General features: G+C 60.7%; 1 protein-coding gene across 5 annotated transcripts in view; it reads left to right on the forward strand.

The window, feature by feature from the left end:
* TFEB (transcription factor EB) overlaps nucleotides 1-9,852 on the forward strand; it is a 52,493-nt gene extending 42,641 nt beyond the window's left edge. For all 5 annotated transcript variants that reach the window (XM_066359440.1, XM_066359441.1, XM_066359443.1 and 2 more), the window contains exons 2-9: nucleotides 2,736-2,985; nucleotides 3,062-3,316; nucleotides 4,197-4,274; nucleotides 6,189-6,309; nucleotides 6,404-6,460; nucleotides 6,888-6,963; nucleotides 7,581-7,728; nucleotides 8,735-9,852. In XM_066359440.1, coding sequence (XP_066215537.1) covers nucleotides 2,758-2,985; nucleotides 3,062-3,316; nucleotides 4,197-4,274; nucleotides 6,189-6,309; nucleotides 6,404-6,460; nucleotides 6,888-6,963; nucleotides 7,581-7,728; nucleotides 8,735-9,226 — 1,455 coding nt within the window. In that variant the 5' untranslated portion in view covers nucleotides 2,736-2,757 and the 3' untranslated portion in view covers nucleotides 9,227-9,852. The remainder of the gene's footprint in view (nucleotides 1-2,735; nucleotides 2,986-3,061; nucleotides 3,317-4,196; nucleotides 4,275-6,188; nucleotides 6,310-6,403; nucleotides 6,461-6,887; nucleotides 6,964-7,580; nucleotides 7,729-8,734) is intronic.
* The last annotated feature ends 10,928 nt before the right edge of the window (nucleotides 9,853-20,780 follow it).

A 20,780-nucleotide genomic window follows, 5' to 3' on the forward strand; every position in this document is an offset into this window, starting at 1 on the left:
CTGTCAGAGGACAGGGGACAGGCTAAGACGTCCCATGGCCTTCGAAGTGCAGACCCCGGCTGGTCCACCATCTCTGACATCACGTTCCGGGAGGTTCATGCCACTCCCGAGGGCGATGGGGCAGGGAGTCCTGTGCCCATCCTACACACGGGCAAACCGAGGCAGGTGCGCCTAGCACGGGCTGAGCAGAGCCCAGCCCCGGTTCTCCTGGGGCAGAGCCACTCTAGCCCAGCCCTTTGTCACAGAAACAAGGGGCTCCTTCTCCCTAGTCTCCCCGTGCCGGCTGGCACTGCCAGGCCCGGTCCCCTCCCCAGCAGAGGCCCACTGAAGTGAGATTGTTCCTGAGGTGGAGGGGTGCCCCGTGCTGCTGCGTGGGTGTGTGGGCGCAGCTGCGAGGGGCGGCTGGGCTGGTGCGAGGTGGGCAGTGGGTCAAAGCCAGGCTGCCCCTCTGTGCGGGCACAGGAAGCGGGTGAAGGCTGCAGCTGTGCCCCTGCTACAGGGTAGAAAAGGGGGCAGGAGGCGGGTGTCTGCTCCTCTCTCCTTGGAGACTGCCCTGTTGGGAGCTGGGTGGAGACCCAGGGGGCCGAGGCAGCCTCTTTGCTAACTGCCAGCCTAGGAGGGCAGAGACGGAGGGCGGTGGTGAGGGCGGGCCACCGAGTGGCGCTCAGACCTCCAGGCGGAGAGCGCGATCCGGCTCTGCCGGGAAGCAGCTGAGGTCAGCTGGCTTAGGCTCCGTGCCTGGCCCTGGGTCAACCAGACATGCACCCTGGGGCAAGCTCCTTCCCAGCCGTGCGTGGAGACGGGGTGATCTCCAGATACCCTGGAACTGGGTCCCAGCCTCTGTCCTCACTGCCAGGTACTTGACCTCCGTATGCCTCTGTTTCTCCTTATCTGTGAAAAGAGAATAATAACCAAAACTACTTCCTGGGACTGTTTGAGGTTACAGTGCTTGGCACAGTGCCCAGCACACAGTAAATGCTCAGATGAGTGCAGATTATTTCTTCGTCCATGATCTGGTGATGTTTTCGACTTTGCCAGCACCTCCTGTTAATGCTTATGTCTGGTGTCTGACATTCAACAGAGCATGCCAGCCTGTGCTGCCCTCCTTCGCCACCAGCAGAGGTCTGAGGCTCGTCCTTAGGCCCTGGGTGCAGCTCTGGCCTCTGGTCTACACCACCTGTTTGCACATGTCCATCATCCATTTACTCCGCCTATCAAGTACCATGAGCTGCTACATTATTTTTATGTAACACTCTCACCAGCCTTCTAAAGTAGAAACTGTCTACTGATGAGGAAACGGAGGCTCAGAGAGGTTAAGTGACTTGCCCAAGGTCACACAGCAAAAAAGCGACAGAGCTGGGATTCAAGCGCACGCCTGCTCTATTTGATAGCAGTTGCTCAACCACAAAGTCATGCTGCCTCTCGCAACATCCTTGAGAAGGGACTCTCCAGCCCTGCCAGGACCTGATGGAGTCTGGGTACCTACAGGGCCCTGCCCCTTCCAGAGAGTCTCAGCCCGTCCCAGCTGGGAGGGACCTCGGAGATCGCCCAGTCCAACCCTGTCCCCTTGTGCACGGGGAGATGGAGGCTCAGAGTGGGGAGGGATGTGACCTGGGTCACTTAGTGAGGTAGGGACAGAGTGGGCCCAACTGCAGGACTCATCTGTCCTGTCCTCCCTCCTCCCAGACTAGGCCTGGGGGCCTTAGTTCCCCATCCCACGGAGCCCTAGCGAGGCGCAGGCTGGTGTGCTGGGCAGGGGGAGGCCTGCTCCGAGCCCTGGCGGGACGGGGCTCCCTGACGCGGCTGTCCCCGCACAGGCTGTGATGACTGGCGGGCTTGCTGTTCTCTGACTGGGCTGTAGACGGCACGAGCTCAGGGACCGCGGCCAGCTTGCTGTGGGTGGCCAGTGCCTGCTTCACAAACAGTAAACGTGCCCTGCACACGTAGAGCACCTGCCATCACAGGCCCTGGGCTAGAGGCCAAAGGGACGACAGGGAACGAGACAGACAAAATGCCTGCTGTCAGGGGAGTGTGCATTCCTCGGAGGAAGGAGATCGACAGTGAAGGAAAGAATGAAGCAGAAATGCGTACTGTTTAAGATGTTGACAGGTGATTGGGAGGAGCATAGAAGAGGGAGGGGCATAGGGAGTGGGGGCAGCTCGGGATTCTGCAGCTTTCAATAGGGTGGTCGTGGGAAGTCTGTAAGGCGCTATTTACGCGCCACAATGGTATTCAGTGGCCGGGCACCCCAGGTGGCGGGAAGAGCAAGTTCAAAGGCCCTGAGGTGGGCGCATACCTGGTGTCTTTGTGGGGTTGGGGTTGGCCAGAGCAGGTGGCACAGGGGAGAGGAGGGACGGGGTCCGAGGGGTCCACAGGTGGGCACAGATAAGGCCGGGTGGAGGCTGGGCCCACACTGGTGGCCACGAGGTGGTGGCTAATGACGCATCTGCGGTAAGATCTGACGCGATCAGTGTGTGGCGTGAGAGAGAGAGGAGTGAGACTGACACCAAGCTTCTGGGGCAGACCAGCAGCAGGGAGCGAAGCAGACGGACTCTCTCCTTCTGTCCCAGAAACTTGCATTCAAGCCTCAGCTCTGTCACTTGCTCAGTGACCTTGGACACTCCTTTCCCTTCTCTGGGCCTTGGTGTCTTCCCCTGCCCAATGGGCACACTCCCCCGTGTCTCGGCCCCAGTGTCCTCCGCCCCTGCCTCACTGACCCGCCCCGCCATTCGCAGGAAGCCAGCGCCAGCAGCCGCCATGGCGTCGCGCATTGGGCTGCGCATGCAGCTCATGCGGGAGCAGGCGCAGCAGGAGGAGCAGCGGGAACGCATGCAGCAGCAGGCCGTCATGCATTACATGCAGCAGCAGCAGCAACAGCAGCAGCAGCAGCACCAGCAGCAGCAGCTCGGAGGGCCGCCCACCCCGGCCATCAGCACCCCTGTCCACTTCCAGTCTCCGCCGCCGGTGCCTGGGGAGGTGCTGAAGGTAGGGCCTGCTCGGGCCTGTCCCCCCCTGCCCTGGGCCCGGGACGCACTAGAGCCCCTGCCTTCTCCCCTCCCAGGTGCAGTCCTACCTGGAGAACCCCACCTCCTACCACCTCCAGCAGTCCCGGGACCAGAAGGTGCGCGAGTACCTGTCTGAGACCTACGGGAACAAGTTTGCTGCCCACATCAGCCCTGCCCAGGGCTCCCCGAAGCCTCTTCCGGCCGCCTCCCCCGGGGTGCGGGCTGGACATGTGGTGTCCTCCTCGGCCGGCAACAGTGCGCCCAACAGCCCCATGGCCATGCTGCACATCGGCTCCAACCCAGAGAGGGAGGTGAGTGGGGGGCTGGCCCGCGGCTGCCACCAGCAGAGGTGGGGCCAGGTGCTGTTCTCAGGGATCCCAGTCTGGGGGGACACGGTCTCATCCTCGGGGAGCCCAGTCTGAGGGAGACACAGCCCCGTCCTTGGGGAGCCCCAGTCTGGGGGGACATGGCCCCAGTCTGGGGGGACATGGCCCCAGTCTGAGGGGGGCACACGGCCCCATCCTCGGGGAGCCCCAGTCTGAGGGGGACACGGCCCCGTCCTCGGGGAGCCCCAGTCTGGGGGGACACGGTCCTATCCTTGGGGAGCCCCAGTCTGAGGGAGACACGGCCCCGTCCTCGGGGAGCCCCAGTCTGGGGGGGACACGGTCCCATCCTCAGGGAGCCCCAGTCTGAGGGGGACATGGCCCCATCCTCAGGGAGCCCCAGTGTGAGGGGGATACGGCCCCGTCCTTGGGGAGCCCCAGTCTGGGGGGACATGGTCCCGTCCTCGGGGAGCCCCAGTCTGGGGGGGACATGGTCCCATCCTCGGGGAGCCCCAGTCTGGGGGGACACGGTCCTATCCTCGGGGAGCCCCAGTCTGGGGGGACACGGCCCTGCTTTGAAAGCTCTGCTAGGAGACTCACACAGGAAAGCCCAGCACACCTGCCCAGCCCTGTGCAGACGGGAGGTGTGTAAAGCAATCTCCCCGGGCAACGTGGCTCCTTATTCAGAGCCCTGGCCTTGGGGCCCTGGGGCCTGAACAGCCCTCCCCCTGGGGCTGTCTCCTTCTCCCCCAGATGAGTAGGTTGAGCAGGTGGGCTCCAGGGTGCCTTTTGGGCTGTAGCTTGTCCCCGGGCCCCCTCCCTGCCCCTCTCCCGGTGGCTCCTCCCCAGGCAGACTTCTCTCTTTCAGTTTGATGTCATCGACAACATCATGTGCCTGGACGACGTCCTGGGCTTCATCAATCCTGAGTCGCAGGTGCCCAACACGGTACGGCCGGCCGGCTGGGTGCCTGTGCCAGAGGGAGGGGCAGGGCCCTGCATGGCTCTGAGTCTGGAGAGAACAGAAACGGGGCCCTTAGCTGCAGAGACGAGTCGCCTCCAGCAAGTCACGTAACGAGCGAGGGCCCAGGGCCCAGGAGGGGTAGGACCCAGAGGACGTGCCTCGGCCTGCACGCACCATGGGACTTCAGCAGGGAGCGGTGCCTGGGCACCTCTAGGAAGGCTTCCTGCGGCGGTGGGGCCAGAGGCGCGGGTGCTGGGCCCCAGCAGCGGGGCAGGAGAGCATGGCCCTCGGCCTGCACGCACCATGGGGCTTCAGCAGGGAGAGGGGCCTGGGCACCTCTAGGAAGGCGTCCTGCGGCAGTGGGGCCAGAGGCACGGGTGCTGGGCCCCAGCAGGGGGCGGGAGAGCATGGCCCTCAGCCTGCACGCACCATGGGGCTTCAGCAGGGAGCGGTGCCTGGGCACCTCTAGGAAGGCTTCCTGCGGCGGGTGGGGCCGGAGGCACGGGTGCTGGGCCCCAGCAGCGGGGAGGCGGAGAGTGTGGCCGGAGGGTGGAGGGCGGCAGGAAGGCCCGGGGCTGGTGAGCTCCTTTGGGACCTGGGGTTCCCTCCTCTACCAAGGCTAGGGCCGGTGGGCCGCCTGTGTGCCTCCCTCTGCAGGGGGGGCGAGTGGCAGGGGCCAGCTCTGTCCTCCCCTCCAGCAGCGTTCCTGCAGCGTGAACGCCCTCTGGGCCTCCTGGGCAGAGGGAAGGGGGCAGGTGGGGAGGAGACTGGCTAGAATCAAGAGGCCTGGCTTCTGGCTTTGGCTGTGACCTTGTGGAGTCCCTCAAATGTTCTGAGCCTGTGTTCTCCGCTGCAAAATAGGGACGACACCTTCTCCTCACAGGATTGTGGGAGGAGGGGAGGAGGCAGGAGATGGGGGCTAGCTGGGCCCAGTGACAGGTATTTACACCGAGCGGGCGGACCTGCAGGGCTCCCACCCCTTTCTGGAGGTCCCGATCCTCAACTGTTTGCTCCTGCCCCGGGCCTGGGCCTGTAACCCTGATCCTGGCCCCAGCCCATGCACCCCGGGAGGAAACCCCCAATTCTTGCCATAGGAACCATGGGGTCAGCACTCATCCCCAGTGCCCTGGTGACATCGTCCAGTGGCTCAGCAGGAGCTGGCCAGGGCCAGCTGGGTCTGAAACCTGCCACCAGTAGGAACACTGAGGGCTAGGAAGGGAGAGGTGGAGGGCGGGGAGGGAGGACACAGGTCCCTTTGGTGGTGCCTCTGTACCGTGTGGGGCTCCGGGCCCGTGATTTGCTCTCTTCCTGCCGGGTCCTTACTTAACCCCTACTGGCTGCCCATCACAAGATCCCAGGGTCTTTGCAAGTTGAACCCAGCGCCCCAGGGCCCAGCCTCACTTGCTGGCCAGCCCGCGTCACACTGGACTCCAGTGTGGGCTGCTCTGAAAACCACACTCCGTCTAGCCCCCATTCTATGTTCACGCCCCCGCCTCCAGTAGTAATATTCCCACAACTGCTCCGGAATCAAGTTCCACACCCTCCAGAAAGCCTTCCAGAAAGTCTGAGTAGATGAGGCGCCCCCGGACCCAACGCCGAAGGGCGTGAATCCTGTCCCGCGCGAGTACCTGGCTGACCCCTGTCTTCGGAGGCTCCAGCCGCTCTAGGCCGGGGCTCCTATGGGCCTGCATCCTGTCCAGCTCTGGACTCGGCAGACTGTCAGGTGGAGCTGCTGGCCGAGGAGGCCCAGGGCGAGTCTGACACCCCTGGTGCCGGCAGCAGGCCCCTTAAAGCTGCCATTGTTCTGGGAGGTGCCAGCTTCTCCCAGTGTCCCTGGGGGAGGACCCCCCAACAAGAGCAGGGTGCTCACCGGGTTCCTCTCCCCGCCTCCCCCCACAGCTGCCCCTGTCCAGCAGCCACCTGAACGTGTACAGTGGTGACCCCCAGGTCACAGCCTCCCTGGTGGGTGTCACCAGCAGCTCCTGCCCAGCCGACCTGACCCAGAAGCGTGAGCTTACAGGTACCACCTGCCAGCCCCCCTGTGTCCTGGCCCCTCCTCCCGCTCGCCCTCTCCCTCCCTCCCAGTTCCTCGCTGCTTCTCTCCTGGCCTCCAGATGCCGAGAGCCGGGCCCTGGCCAAGGAGCGGCAGAAGAAGGACAATCACAACCTGAGTGAGTCCTCCCCGCCTGCCCGCCCCCTGCCTCCTTCTGCGCCCAGGTTCTAGGAAGCCTTCCCTGTCCAAGGCCTTTGGCCGGACTGGGCCAACTCAGACCCCCTGTTCTGGGAGGCGTGGGAGGGGGGCTCCACGGAAGGGACAGTCATGAAACCCCAGCACCTCAGCGTGAGTGCGTTGATCAGATTGTTTTCTTCTGGGTGTGGACCTGCTGCTAGCAGCCCGGCCAGGGCTGCTCTGCTCCCTTCGCAGAGCGCCTTGACTGTGCCCGGCCTGCGCCCGACACCTCAGCCCGGAGCAGCCCATTCCTTTGGGCACCCGTTACTTACCAGAAGGGCTGAGGCACCCTGTCTTGGGCTGGGCCCCTTCTCCCCAGGTGGGGTTCTCATGCCCCTAACTTCTCCCTCCGGAATTTGTTTCCTTAGTTGAAAGGAGACGGAGGTTCAACATCAATGACCGGATCAAGGAGTTGGGAACGCTGATCCCCAAGGCCAACGACCTGTGAGCGGGTTTCTGGGGGCAGGGTGGGGCAGTGGGCGCCGGAGCACCCAGCCCCACGCTGCTTGCCGGGGGGGAGGGAGGGAGGGAGGGGAAGAGTCCCTGGATTGCTGCCTTCTAAGAGCTTATCAGCTGTTCGGGAAAAGAAGACCCCCCACCCCCACCCAAATCAGGAAACTCAAAGCAGATGAGCTGATGTCCTGGAAGTGAGGCTGGGGTCAGGGAGGCTTCCTGGAGGAGGAGCCACGCTGGGAAAGTTTGGAGAGGACACTGGACTGGGGCAGAGGTGGTCCGGGGGTAGGAGCAGGGCAGGTCAAGGACAGGTATGGGTTTTGGTGGCAGAGACGGAAGGCCTGGGGAGGCAGGCTGTTCTGAATTGCTAGGCTCCATGGGATTAGTGCGGCGGGTGGTGGCAGAGGAGTCACCTGGGAGAGCTGTTCTGTGCATCTGGAGATCAGCCTCATCCACACAGGGGTCGGCTGGGTCTGGGGTTTGTGGGCAAAGTTGGGACAGGCGACATCGGCCCCTGAAACCAAAGCAGGGTCTTATTTCCACCCTCTGAGTGCATGGCCAGTGCTTGGCCGCTCTGAGCACGCGCCTCTGGTTCTGCTGGCCTGCAGGGACGTGCGCTGGAACAAGGGCACCATCCTCAAGGCCTCTGTTGATTACATCCGGCGGATGCAGAAGGACCTGCAGAAGTCCCGCGAGCTCGAGAACCACTCTCGGCGCCTGGAGATGACCAACAAGCAGCTCTGGCTCCGCATCCAGGTCTGGCCCCTGCCCTTGAGCTTCTTGCGCAGCTCTGACCCCTGAGCCCTGGCCTGGCTCTGACCCCTGAGCCCTGGCCTGGCTCTCGACCTCAGGGCACTGCTTACACTGAAGTCATGGGAATGAGGAAATGAGAAGGACAGATATATCAGTCAGGCTGTGATGGTTTGGTAACAAACATTCCCAGCAACTTGAAGCAGCAAATATCAGCTGAAAGTTCTATTCTGTGAGGCCTTCATTCTGGGACCCAGGGTGATGGACAGGTACATCTATAGCTGGCTCTTAAAGCCTTATGTTACTCTTAAGGGGACACTTGTCACTTCTGCGTATGTTTGCTTGATCGACGCAAGTACATGTCCACATCTAACCTCAAGGGGGCAGGAAAGCGCAAACCTCCCGTGCGTGGGTGGGAGGCAGAGAGCTGGAAGTATTTGGTGGCTAGTGCTGAGTCCCCAGAGGGGGCAAACTAAAGAGAGCCTTGAGAAAGTCACCTGGACCACGGGCTCTAGTCTGGCCCCGGCTCTGCGTTGAGAGCCTCTGTCGTCTTTGGACCTGAGGCTGATCATCTATACGAAGGGCAACTGGACTAGAGCTTTTAAACTTTCCTATTTCTGTTTCTCTATTTTCTATCTTTCATAGTAGATACTATCATTTATATTACAATCCAGGACACATAGCCACAGTCAAAGTGAAAGATCAAAGTTTCATCAAAGAACCCTCATCCTTAATAAATGCAATGCATTCTGGTCATTTCTAGTCTAGTCTAGTCTGGGCACGTCTGTTTCAATGAAGGAAAACAGAGAGAGAGCTGGTCAAGACTCACTAACTGCTTTCACAGCCCACTAATGAGTTGAGACTTCTGGTTTGATAAAACACTGGCCTAAGACTCTCGAGTTCCCCGATGCTGAGACATTTCGTGGTGTTGGGTGCCGCAGGGGGAGGGGCCCGGGGGCCGCTGGCACCCACAGGCGTGCGCCCTTAGCGCTCTGTCTGCCCCGCCCCACAGGAGCTGGAGATGCAGGCCCGAGTGCACGGCCTCTCCACCGCCTCCCCGTCCGGCATGAACATGGCCGAGCTGGCGCAGCAGGTGGTGAAGCAGGAGCTGCCCGCCGCCGAGGAGGGCCCGAGGGACGCCCTGCTGCTGGGGGCAGAGGTCCCTGACCCCGAGTCGCTGCCGCCGCCGCCTCCGCAGGCCCCGCTGCCCCCGCCGGCCCAGGCAGCCCAGCCCCCCTCCCCGTTCCACCACCTGGACTTCAGCCACAGCCTGAGCTTCGGGGGCGGGGGCGATGAAGGGCCCCCGGGCTACCCGGAAGCCATGGGGCCGGAGCACGGCTCCCTGTTCCCCAACCTGTCCAAGAAGGACCTGGACCTCATGCTCCTGGACAACTCGCTGCTGCCGCTGGCCTCCGACCCCCTCTTCTCCACCATGTCCCCCGAGGCCTCCAAGGCCAGCAGCCGCAGGAGCAGCTTCAGCATGGAGGAGGGCGAGGTCCTGTGACCCTGGCCGCCCCCTCGCTGGGGACGGGCGGGCCTGGGGCCGGGAGGGCCAGGGCCGCCGCTCCCCTCCGGCTGCACCGTGTGTGAAGTAGCCACCCGCCTGCCTCACTCCTCCCTGTCGGCCCTCGTTTGGACTTAGCGCCTGCTTGGCAGCCTGGGGGGCCGGGGGAGCCCCCACCCAGCTCAGCACTCCCCAGGGCAGCCCTCCTCATGGGGCCAGGCGGGGGTGGGTCTTCAACCTGGCCCCGGGCCGTGCTGGGGCCACGAGGAGACCCTAGAGGCCCTATCTTCTGAGCCTGATCCCCCTCCCCCCAGTGAAGGAGGACACATTGGAGCAGGGGGTTCAGGAAGTTCCTTCTCGGAAGCAGTGGCTGGTCTAGGGGTGGCCGGGCCTGCTTTTCTGGGGCTCGGAAGGTGACAAGCCTGTCCTCCAGCCTAGCTGCCCCTCTCACAGGTGGGGTGCCCTTCCCGCCCCCTTGGTGCTAACAGCTCTCCGCCAGGCGGTGTGAGGGCCAGGGTGGCCGGCAGTGGGGGCGCTGGGTTCAGGTTAGTGTGGGGTCAGTGCTGCGGAAGCAGCTCCCCTCCGAGCTCCCTACTTTGTGCCTTTAGTAAACACTGTGCTTTGTACCAGCTCGTCCTGTCTCTGTGGAGTGGGTCTGGGGCTGGCGGGGAACAGGGGGCGATTCAGTCCAGGGGGCTCCTTTCTGGATACAGAGTTCGAGTGCCCCCAGTGGGGGGTCAGGGTAAGGGCGATACAGGGAGGACGGGGCAAGCCTGTCACCTGGTTCCCCCCAACTCCTCAGCCTTGGAAAGCTTACTCAGAGGGCTTGGTGCTGAGGAGGGCGTTGTTCCTCCTCTCTGCCACCAGATGGCGCTGCGGTCACACTAGTCTCAAACGTTCCCAGCCGGCTGAGCAGGACAAAGTGGGGGACGAGGTTGTGCATAAACCAAGTCCACTGTTCCTGGCCGGGGCGGAACGTATATTTCTCCTGTCCCTCCCCTCTCTTCTAGTAGTGATCTCTGCAGAGTCTTCCTCCTCACCTGGCTTGAGAAGCAGGCAAGGCAGGTCACCCTGCTCTCTGACAGTGTCTCTAGCAGGACAGGCTCCCTAGTAATGAGGGGCTGTGTCTGTCCTACGGGCGTGGGGAGCGAGGACCCACGTGAACTGGGTTGGAAAGAGGCAGGCACACAGCACCCTCGGTGCAGCCGAGGACATGGTGCCTGCTCCCTGCTTTGGCCAAATAGTGAGGCCTCAGCACATCACCTCTCTCTGGGCTCAGTCCCCTCTAACACACATACACACACACACACACGCACACGCACACACGCACACGCCAGTTCCTGTAGCCTCTGCTCCAGCAGCCCCGGGCTGTATGACCTCACCCAGGATGACGAAATGGGTCCGAGGCAGCAAGGCGTGGAGTGGCAGCTTCCTGGGGAGTGTGCGTGGGGGTCTTTGGGGGCTCCGAAAGTAGAAGTTCTCCCTGCACTTCCAGTCTCTTCAGCCAGAGATCCAAATGGATTCCTTCTTGTGAGATCCTGAGAGGCCAAAGGGGCCCAATTTAAAAACTAGGAAAATGCCAGGATGAAAATGTCTAAGAGGGCAATTTCCTCTGTGCAGAAATGGAGATCAGATCAACGTTGGAACAATTAACGCATGAGGTGGGTAGGAAAGGGGGCCAGGCACACGGGCCCTGGTGGCACCAGGTTGGCAGAGGCTGCGAGATTAATGTCAAGGTCAGATGGAGCAGGGGATGACCTTGTGGAGTCTGACCAAGCTGGGCTCTGGCATCTCCTTCCTGTTCCAGGCCCCACCCCACCGCCAGGGACCTGCCCAGGCCCCAGGAGCACCCCCTCAGGCCCTCCTGGGACAAACCCTGGGCACTGGTACCTCCTCCCTGTTCTAGCCCCCCCCCCCCCGCCAGGGACCTGCCCAGGCCCCAGGAGCACCCCCTCAGGCCCTCCTGGGACAAGCCCTGGGCACTGGCACCTCCTTCCTGTTCCAGGCCCCACCCCACCACCAGGGACCTGCCCAGGCCCTGGGAGCACCCCCTCAGTCCCTCCTGGGACAAGCCCTGGGCTCTGGCAGGGAGATGCCTGATGGGCCCAGGCGTGGGCTGTGTAGGTACCAGGGGGTGGGGGTCTGGGAACTCTCAAGGCTAGTCCTTCAGGCGATTGGGAACTCTGTCTTTCCCCCATTTATTCGCCTTCATCCTGAGGATTCATTCGAGTGGCTTCCCGTCAGCTTCCTTACACAGCCCCTCAAGACGACCATATCAGCACTGAACACCTGCCTGCTGGCTTTCTGCTCCCTGGTTCCTTGGGAGGCAGGGTCCGGTTGCTCGTGGGCAGTACTAAGGGTGTGAGTAGGGTTCTACCCACAAGAGGGCGCCAAAGGGTCAGGAGCTGGCGTTGTCAACCTGGTTAGGGGATAAGAGGGGTGGAGGAGTCTCGGCTTAATTGTACGTTCCCAACTGTCTGCCTGGGGACCCTGCAGTCCGACTGGTCTGCTGGAGGCAGGCAGGCGTGCTCCCTCTAGCATTTCAACAAGCCACCAGAAAGTGTGCGTGCACCTGAGACTGGCCTGCACCAACCCTGCTGAGTGTGGGGCTGGAAAGGAGTCAGGCCAACAGTGTCCTGACTGGTGGTTGTGGCCATCTCTGGGTGGATAGACAGGGCATGCGTTCTTCATCCATGCTCTTTGTTTGGGAGACAAGCTCTTTCCAGACTTCAGGTCTGCAAGGGGGGAATGCTTTGTCAAAAGGCGGAGGGGGTAAGTGGGCTGGTGTGAAAGCAGGGGTGGGCCTGCCCAACCCCCTCATTTCACTAGGAAGCCCCTGGGGCCTTGGGAACGAACAAGAGTGAACAGGGAGTGTCTTCAGATTCAAGGGCGGGGCGGACCATGGGCCCGGCAGAGGCTGGGGCGGGTCAAGGGGCGCTGGCCCACCGGCCTCAGCACCTCCCTCCTCTGCGTTAGCCGTCCAACCACACCCCCTCCAGGGCTGCGCCCCGTCTGCGTCTGCGGGACAGGGCTGTCCAGGAAGCTGGGCCTGGGAGGGCAAGCGGCACCTCAGAATGCCCCTGTCACCCACAGGTGCCACTGCCCACTGCTCCTTTAAGTCAGAGGTCCTTCCCTGGCTGCTTGGAGCCACTAACTTGAATGAGAATCCGATACACACTATGAATCCCCCCCCAGCCTTCAAAAACGAACCCCAAATTTAGCACTCCTGTCCCCAGTCCATGTCCCCTCCCCTCCCGCGCCCCCCCCCAAGCCACCTGGCACGTCAGCTGGAGCAGCTAGAAGGAGCCCCTTCAATTCACCTCAGGTTCCCCACCCGCCGGGACCCTGCCCATCCCCCCCTCAGGCTCCTCCAGCCTCATTTTTTCCTTTGCTGTCTCTTTTCCGAGGGGGGCAGTGGAATTTATACAATATTTAAGCAGCCGGAGCCGAGTCCGGGAAGATATTATTAATGTAAAAGGGACGGGCTGCAAATGCTTTTGGACCTGGTTACAATTAGAGGGTGATTTTTCTAAAGGTCAATGAATTCAGATAATATCCACAGGGGGGAGAGAAATTTAATACCTTTTTAGTGAATTAATTAATTATAATATTATATCGGCTTGGGGTTCTTTTCCAGAGTGATTAAGGGAGCGATCCGTCTTCCGTAAGGCCGGGGAGCGGCGCCTGCCGCCAGCCAGGACCCTGTCTCCGGGCTCAGGATGGGGGCGCTTCCCTCTCGGACTGGGGTGTCGGCGGCAGGCAGGCAGGCAGGGCCTGGCTGGGCGAGGGCAGGTGCAGTGACTGGCAGTGCCCGGGCCGGTGCCCCTGCTGCCTCGCCGCGTGCTCGGCCTGAGGGGCCTAGACATGGGTTTGGGGCTCCTGCTTCTCAGCTGGAGAAACCCCGGGCCACAGGATGCGAGGACTTGGCCTGAGCCCCCGCCCCCTCCAGTTAAGACAGACTGGGGTGGCAGAGCTGGTTGGAAAGACCAAGAAGGCTCCCCCACCTCCCAAACCAGACTGTCCAGGAACTTCTCCGCTGGCCTGGCCGATGGGGTCGCTGCTTGTACGATGTAAACGCCCCAGGAGTCCCAGGGGGTCCAGTCGCTGCAAGGCCCGGTGAGGGAAGCGCTGAGGTTTCTGTCCCTGGAGGGACCCGAAGGTGCCCGGGGAGAGGTGCCTTTTCAGCTGCTTGGTCCTTCATTTAAGTGTTCAATCGTTCCTTCATTCAACAAACATTTGCGCCCTCTAAGAACCAGTCCTCGAAGCCCCGCCCACCTCATCTCGGACCTCAGCGTCTCCTCCGCGCAAAGGGCGTGGACCGGGGAGGCCTGCGGTTCCTGTCCCCTCGGACCGCGGTCCTGGCCTCCACCTGCCGCCGGAGGAGGGCTGGGAGGCAGTGGCTGTCCGTGAGCTCAGCACCCCCTGAGCACCCTGGCTCTGAGCCGCAGGCGGATGAGGGACACCCCGTCCCAGGGGCCAGTGGGGGTGGGGGCGGGAGGCAGCCGCTTGAACAGCAGTGAGGATTCATTCAGGGCTTTCTAAAAAGTGATAGGCCGGACCTGTGGTGGCGCAGTGGATAAAGCGTTGACCTGGAAATGCTGAGGTCGCCGGTTCGAAACCCTGGGCTTACCTGGTCAAGGCACATATGGGAGTTGATGCTTCCAGCTCCTCCCCCCTGTCTCTCTCTCCTCTCTCTCTGTCTCTCGCTCTCTCCTCTCTAAAATGAATAAATTAAAAAATAAAAAAATTAAAAAGTGATAGTTCTCGGGGAGGAGAGGTGGAGGAGGGTATGGGGGGGGGGTAAACGATAAACCATTAATAGAAAAGGGAGCGACAATATTCAGCCGAGTCCCGAGGCTGACTCCGGATGACTCCGGAGGGAGCAGCGTCCAGGCCCAGGGCGCAGAGCGAGGAGGCCTGCTGAAGGCCAGCCCAGAGGAGGGCGGGGGTCACAGCAGGTAGATGGGCCACGCCAGTCGACTGGGAGACTGCTCCATGAGACCACGGGTTCCGGGTTCAGAAAGCCGGGGAGCAGCAAAGCCAGACAGGCCTGTGTTTAATTAAACGTGAGCTCTGCCGTGGCTTGCTGTGTTAAGGGGATGGAGGGAGGGAAACTCTCCGTGCCTCAGTTTCCCCTCCTGTAACGGGTTTCAGTATCCAGTATCCATCTCCCAGGGTGGTTGTGAGAATGAAAGGAATGAATAGCTAAAGGGCAGAGCCAGGCACAGCACGTCACTCGTCACTCGAGATGGGGCTTGGGATGTCACCGCTTCCAGATGGCCCTCCAGGGGTGGGTGGGCCAGGGGCCTTCTCCTGGCTGTGTCCTCGATTTCTTTCCTCTCCTAAGGGAGTGCCAGCGGGGCCCGAGCCTGAGGACCTTGGTGGGCAGGGGCACCGGGGGCAGGGCCAGGCCAGCGTCTCCTCTCCTCCCCTTGCTCAGCCCCGTCTCTCTCTTTGTCCCCCTCCCCCCTGGCTGCCCCCAGCCCCTCCCCCCTCCCATCCCTTTCCATGTGCGGCTGGCTGGGGAGGGCCTTCCCATTGTACTATCTTTGGGCCCTAAATTAAAATTGATGACATCTTGAAATGAGCAGTGAGGGTAATTTTGCTTCTGAGCCGGGATGCTAATGAGGCCCCTTAATGGTGCGAACACTGAGCTGACGGGTCGTGTGTCACACGCGGTGGCGAGGGGGGTAATGGCCGCGGTAAGTGCCGGTAATTACACCCTGTCTCGCTGTATTTTGGCAGGCCTGGTGGGAGAGCCGGGGCTCAGTCACCGCCAGCGGGGGCACCCCCCACCCACCGAGGGCCTGACAGCCAGAGACCCCCCCTGGGCCCAGCCAGGCTCCTCAGGCTCTGCCCCCGAGAACGAGGGGCCCGAGGCACAGAGCCCGGCGTGCACGCAGAGAGTCACACACATGACTGCTACACCGCTGGGCCCCCACCCCCCACAGCCTGGACACGGACCCCCAGTGTACCCAGGGAGTTAGACACACACACGTGCTCGCCCATTATGCTCCCCCTCAACTCCACACCGGGTGAACACACCCAGCTTCCTGTACACAGCCTCCTGCTCACACGCGTACATGTGCACACAGACACGGCCTCAGCAGTGCTGAGCACCGGGGGCCGACGGGGCTCCAGTCTATTACCGCTAGCCCTCCAGGCTCCTGAGGAGGCAGCACCGCTCTCCTCTTACGATGCAGAAACGGAACCGCGGGAGACGAAGCGATTTGTCCAGACCACGCGGCTAGGCAGTGGCAGAGGCAGAGGCAGGGTGGGATTTGGGTCTGTGTTACTTTGCGATCTTCACACCCCTTCGTCTGCTTTTATGTATACGTGCATTTATATACCTCTCGATGCACAAACACACACAGGTCACATGTATCCTCTGTGCGTGCAGATAGAGCAGTGCACTGCAGATGTTCACCCATGCACTGCTGACACAAATATGCATGGTGTACTCAGCGTGCACACCCAGATACACACATGTGCATGCTCCATGCACACACAGTGAGCCAGTCATGCACCCCCTGCAGGCTACAGCAGCTCAAGCTCTGAAGAAGGGGACATAAGTCCTGCTCCATTTCCCTCGCTGGTATTTAACTGTTAAGGCAGAATGACAGCCACATGGAGGAGTGTGATGTGTTCTTCTACACCCCCTGCAGAAATACGCACACACGTGCACATACTCTGACCACATGGTATCTAAGCTCTCCACACATACAACGTGTAGCCTTTAGACACATCTCTGCACACACTGTACACGTCCAATGGACGTATACACACAGCCCTGGTGTAGAGCCCCAAGTGCACACACCACTGAGACCGAAAACTTCCCAAACCCATTGGTACTTGTCATGTGTGTGTCCTCCCACCCCCCCACCTTGTCATGTGTGTGTCCTCCCACCCCCCCACCCCCAGAACGTTTATTAACCTATGATTACAGTAAAGGGTAAAAACCTGGACTTTGGAGTTTGCCTGGGCCACTTTACTTGCTGTATGACCTTGGGAAAGTTATTTAACCTCTCTGTGTCTCACTTTCTTCCTCTGCAAAATGGGGATAATAATAGTGTATCTATTTCACAGAGATGTTGTGAGGGTTCAGTGAATGAACAGCTGTCAAGCACTTAGTGCCTGGCATATGGCAAGCCTCCAATTTGGAGGCAAGGTGTATATCTATGACAAGGGACACATGTCAGTATATGAAAAGCCCTGAGGAGTGGGTTGTGGAAGTCAGAAGAGGGAGTGACCACCTTAGGCTTAGGTCATTCAGTAGGGCTTCCTGGAGGAAGAGGGCTTGAGGCTAGCCCTGGAGAACTGCAGCCACTGTTGAGTGAGCGCCTACTCCGTGCTGGACCCTGTGCTGAACACTTTGAATGAATGAACCCCGAGTGTTCTGTGACCCCCAGGAGCTGGGTACTATTCTGTCCACATTATGGGAAGAAGGTGCAGAGACTTGGAAAGTTGTCCAAGGGCAGGAAGGGCGTAGATAAAAGGGGAGGAGGGCCCAGTAATTCCAGGTGGGGAAGCAGCATGTGTCAGAAATATAGCAACAGATGGGAGAACACCCCCAGAGGGCCTGCCTTGATACACTGTAACTGCTTCCAGATAATAAGCAGGGTGAGCATCTGGAGAGGCGTTCTGACCTAATTGCTGTGTCTCTTGCAATGACACCAGGGACCGGGGTGGGGATAATGCGGCACAGCCCACAGCATGCTGGGGCGGTGTGTGTGTGGGGGAGCTGGCCATCTTCACCGCCTCCTCCTCCCCCACCAAGGACTCAGCAAGGGCAGGGGTGAATCGTCCTGAGCACCCCAGCCCTGGGGACCAGCCCCCCTGCTCCGGAACAGGACCAGGAGAGGACCCCGGAGGGCAAGCCGTGTGGGAGGGGGCGGTCAGTGCAGTGAGCAACTCTCTGCTCACCCCACCCTGAAGCCACATGGCCGCACCCCCAGGGGCTACTTCCCTGGGACCCCTCCACAAGCAATTATCAGGGTACCCGAGGTTCTCCACACACGTGCCATGATGTCTCATGCCCAAACATCGGCCCCGGGCCTGATGTTTTCCTCAGTGTCTGCACGAGCTGCTCTGTCTGTAGTGCGTTTGCTGACGCCCACCCCACCCAAGTGCCCCCTCCTCCACGAAGCTCTGGGTTTGTCTCTGGGGACCCTCCGTCCTGTGTGTCTCAACTCCTTGGGCCAGTGGCCGAGCACAGACAAGAGGCTCTGCCTCCTCAGGCTGGGGGCCCGTTGGCTGACGCCCCTGTCCCCGCCCTCAGCAGGTGCCTCTTGCTCCCCCGCTCCCCCTCTCCTTGGCACCTGTGTCCCCATGCCTTCACTCCAGGCTCCGACACTCCGAGCTGCTGTTCCCACAACACGGGGGGCTTTGGCCGTGCCTTCGCTCACACTGATCCCTCCGCCGAACCCTCTCCCTGTACCCCAGTGTGCCCAACCCTGCCCACCAGAGACCCAGCTCGGAGGCCATAAGCCCCACAGGCAGCCTCTGCCCTTCTTCCGTAGAGCCCTCCGGCCAGTGCAGAGACGGAGCCTGGCAGGGCTGGGGGGGAGCAGGGGTGGTCTCGGAGGCCTCCCAAATGCGGCTAGGACCCCAACTCCTCTTTCCGGTGGTGGGACCTTGGGGAAGTCCTCCCCCCATATCTCCGTGTCTTTGTTTTTGTTGTTCTGTCAGGGGCAGGGGAGGGGGCAGCCCAACCGCTCAGGCTGAGGGTTCCCTGGCTTGGTGTGTGCAGCACCTGGCTGGTGGCAGGCGGGAGGCCCTGCCACTCTGGGATCGTAGCCTGTACTGTCCAGATCGGGACACCGAGAGCAGAAGAGGGCGCTGTGAATAGCTACACCAGGGCCGCATGTGAACACGGGGGCTGTCCTGGCAAAGCAAGGTGTGTGGTCACCTGGCCAGTACTCGGTGTCAGTCCCCCTCCTGCCCACGCCTCTGGCAGGATGGGCTGGGGCATCTGCGTGCCCCACGGGTCAGATAGGCTTGGCCACCTGGGGACCTGCTCAGAAGCCAGCACCGCTGGGGGCTGGGGGAGCATCCAGAGAGGGTCCTTCCTGGTGGCAGAATCTCAGGAGGGGGACACGACATACTGGAGACAAGGGAGGTGGAGTTGTTAGGAGTGGCCCCCGAGGCCAGACATGGAGAGGCAATCTGAGGGGTGGGGACCCCAAATCCCAAGCTGCTCTCCTGGAGGTCCCAGCAACGCCCATCGCAGCAGTGTCACCGGTGCCCTCACACGGCGCTGGCTCGGCCGGCCGGGCGGGCACCTCTCTGAGCACTTTCCAGGCACTGGTTCGTTGAATCCTCAGGGCGAGCCCAGCAGCGGGGGAGGCTGCCGTTATTATCCCCACTTTACAGAGGAGCCAGCTGAGGCACAGAGCGCTGGGGAGTGACGCGCCGATGCCACAGAGTGAGGAGGGTCAGGGCCGGAGGCCGAGCCCGGGGTGAAGCTGGGATGCGGGGGACAAGGGCTCGCTGGGGAGGGCAAGTCATGTCCCAATCCTTTTTTGATTTTTTTAGTTTAAATTTAGAAATTAAATTTAATGGGGTGACATTGGTTCCTAGGAGCACATAGGTTTCAAGTGTACACCTTCACAGTGTGTGAACTGCTCATTGCACCGTGTGCCCATCGCTCAGTCAACACACTTTCCATCACCATGTGTTCGGCCACCTTTACTCCCCTGCCCCCACCCCTCCCCCTGGCAACCACTCTACTGTTGTCTGTGTCCATGAGTCTCAGCTTTATGTCCCACCTATGTGTGAAATCGTATCGTTCTTAGCTTTTCCTGATCTACTTATTTCACTTAGCACAACGTTCTCAAGGCCCATCCATGTTGTCGTGAATGGCACTATGTCACCCTTCCTTCTGGCTGAGTAGTGTTCCATTGTATAGATGCACCACATCTTCTTTATCCAATCCTCTATCGAGGGACACTTTGGTTATTTCCTTGTCTTGGCCACTGTGAATAACGCTGCAATGAACATGGGGGTGCATATGTCTGCGTACCAGTGTTTTTGAGTTTTTCGGGTAGATATTCAGTAGAGGGATTGCTGGGTCACGTGGTGACTCTATTCTGAATTTTTTGAGGAACCGCCGCACTGTCTTCCATAGTGGCTGTGCCAGTTGACATTCCCACCAGCAGCGAACGAGGCCTCCTCTTTCTCCATGACCTCTGTTGTGAGATCGGGGAAGCTCTTCCGGAGGCCGCGGGACTCACAGAAGGCAGCTTGGCTGGGAGTCAGAGCTGGGTTGAATCCAGCTCCATCCTGGTCACAGAGCCCCTCACTTTGTCTGGGAAACACCTTCTCTGTTGGTGTCGAGGTGCTAGATACAGAACTGTGGGAGGTGATACACACAGGTGGGGGTTTCATGAGTGCTGGTTCCCTTTCCCCTCACTCTCTGAGCTGGGCCAGCCCTGGGGTCCCCTCACCCCAAGGCAGCCAAGGCTCCTGGCTCCAGAGTGTTCCTGGGCAAGGGCTCGCTGCCCGACATGCGTATAAGCCACTGCATTTGAGCAAAGAAAAAGCTTTTGTTATGAGGCCAACTGTCAAGGACACAGGAGGCAAGACTCAAAACCATCTCCCCCTTCAGGATTCAGGGCAAGATTTAAGGGGTTTCAACACCGGATCTTCCTGGACAGCAGACCCTTCTCTTCTGAGAGGGTCCCCGCCCCTCGGTCCCGTGGGGTGGGCGGAGGTGAGGGTCCACAGGTGTTGCTTGTCAGAGGCGGCGTATCTAAGCTCTCAACTTTGGTTCTGGGTCCTGTTAGAAACAGGAGAGGACCTGTTTGAGCTGGTTCCGTGGTCACAGGAGGACCCACCTTCACCCCGATTTGGGTCAGGGATTTCGAAGGAAAGTTCAGGGTTCTGAATCTAAGATGCTCAAGGTGGTAGAAGTTGTTGTTATTGGGTTATCATCACGGAAAGGCTCTGGACTTCTGGCCCGGGCAGTGGGGATGACGCCAGCGGACCCCCTGTGGGATCCGGCTGGGCTCAGAGGCCTGGCTGAGGGTGGGGGGCTGCACCTACCGTGGGTCCCTCAGGTGGCTTCGCTGGTAGGTTCTAGAAGAAGGGAGAGGGAGAAGGGAGGCTGCTTCCTAATGAACAATTAGTGTCTGCTGTGCAGCTAATCATGTGGTTCTGTGTAATTAAGAAGCTAATTAGTGCTGTGTCAATTAAGGTTTAATTAGTCCCCTCTTCAGAGAAGCTGGAAAGACCCTCGTGTTGGAAGCTTCTGGAATGGAAGGTGGGGTGGGAGGTAAAGAGGTGGTGGTAAGGAGAGACAACAGCTATGGTGCGAGCCCCACTTCCTCTTGTACCCCCTCCAGGTCAGGGGTCAGTGATTTATTGGCCCTGGTCCCACTCCCGCCGGCTCTGGCCCTGGCAATGTGGGGACCCAGATGGTGACACTCCTGCACCGCGTCCATGGAAGTGGCCCTGAAGGCATTACAGCTCGGTCCCCACATCTGCTTCAGGGTAACTGCAACTGCTTCCCCCTGAGGGAGGTGAGGAAACCAAGGCCCAGAGAGGTTGAGTAACT

The sequence above is a fragment of the Saccopteryx leptura genome, chromosome 1 (genome assembly GCF_036850995.1).
Source record: "Saccopteryx leptura isolate mSacLep1 chromosome 1, mSacLep1_pri_phased_curated, whole genome shotgun sequence".
NCBI lineage: Eukaryota > Metazoa > Chordata > Mammalia > Chiroptera > Emballonuridae > Saccopteryx > Saccopteryx leptura.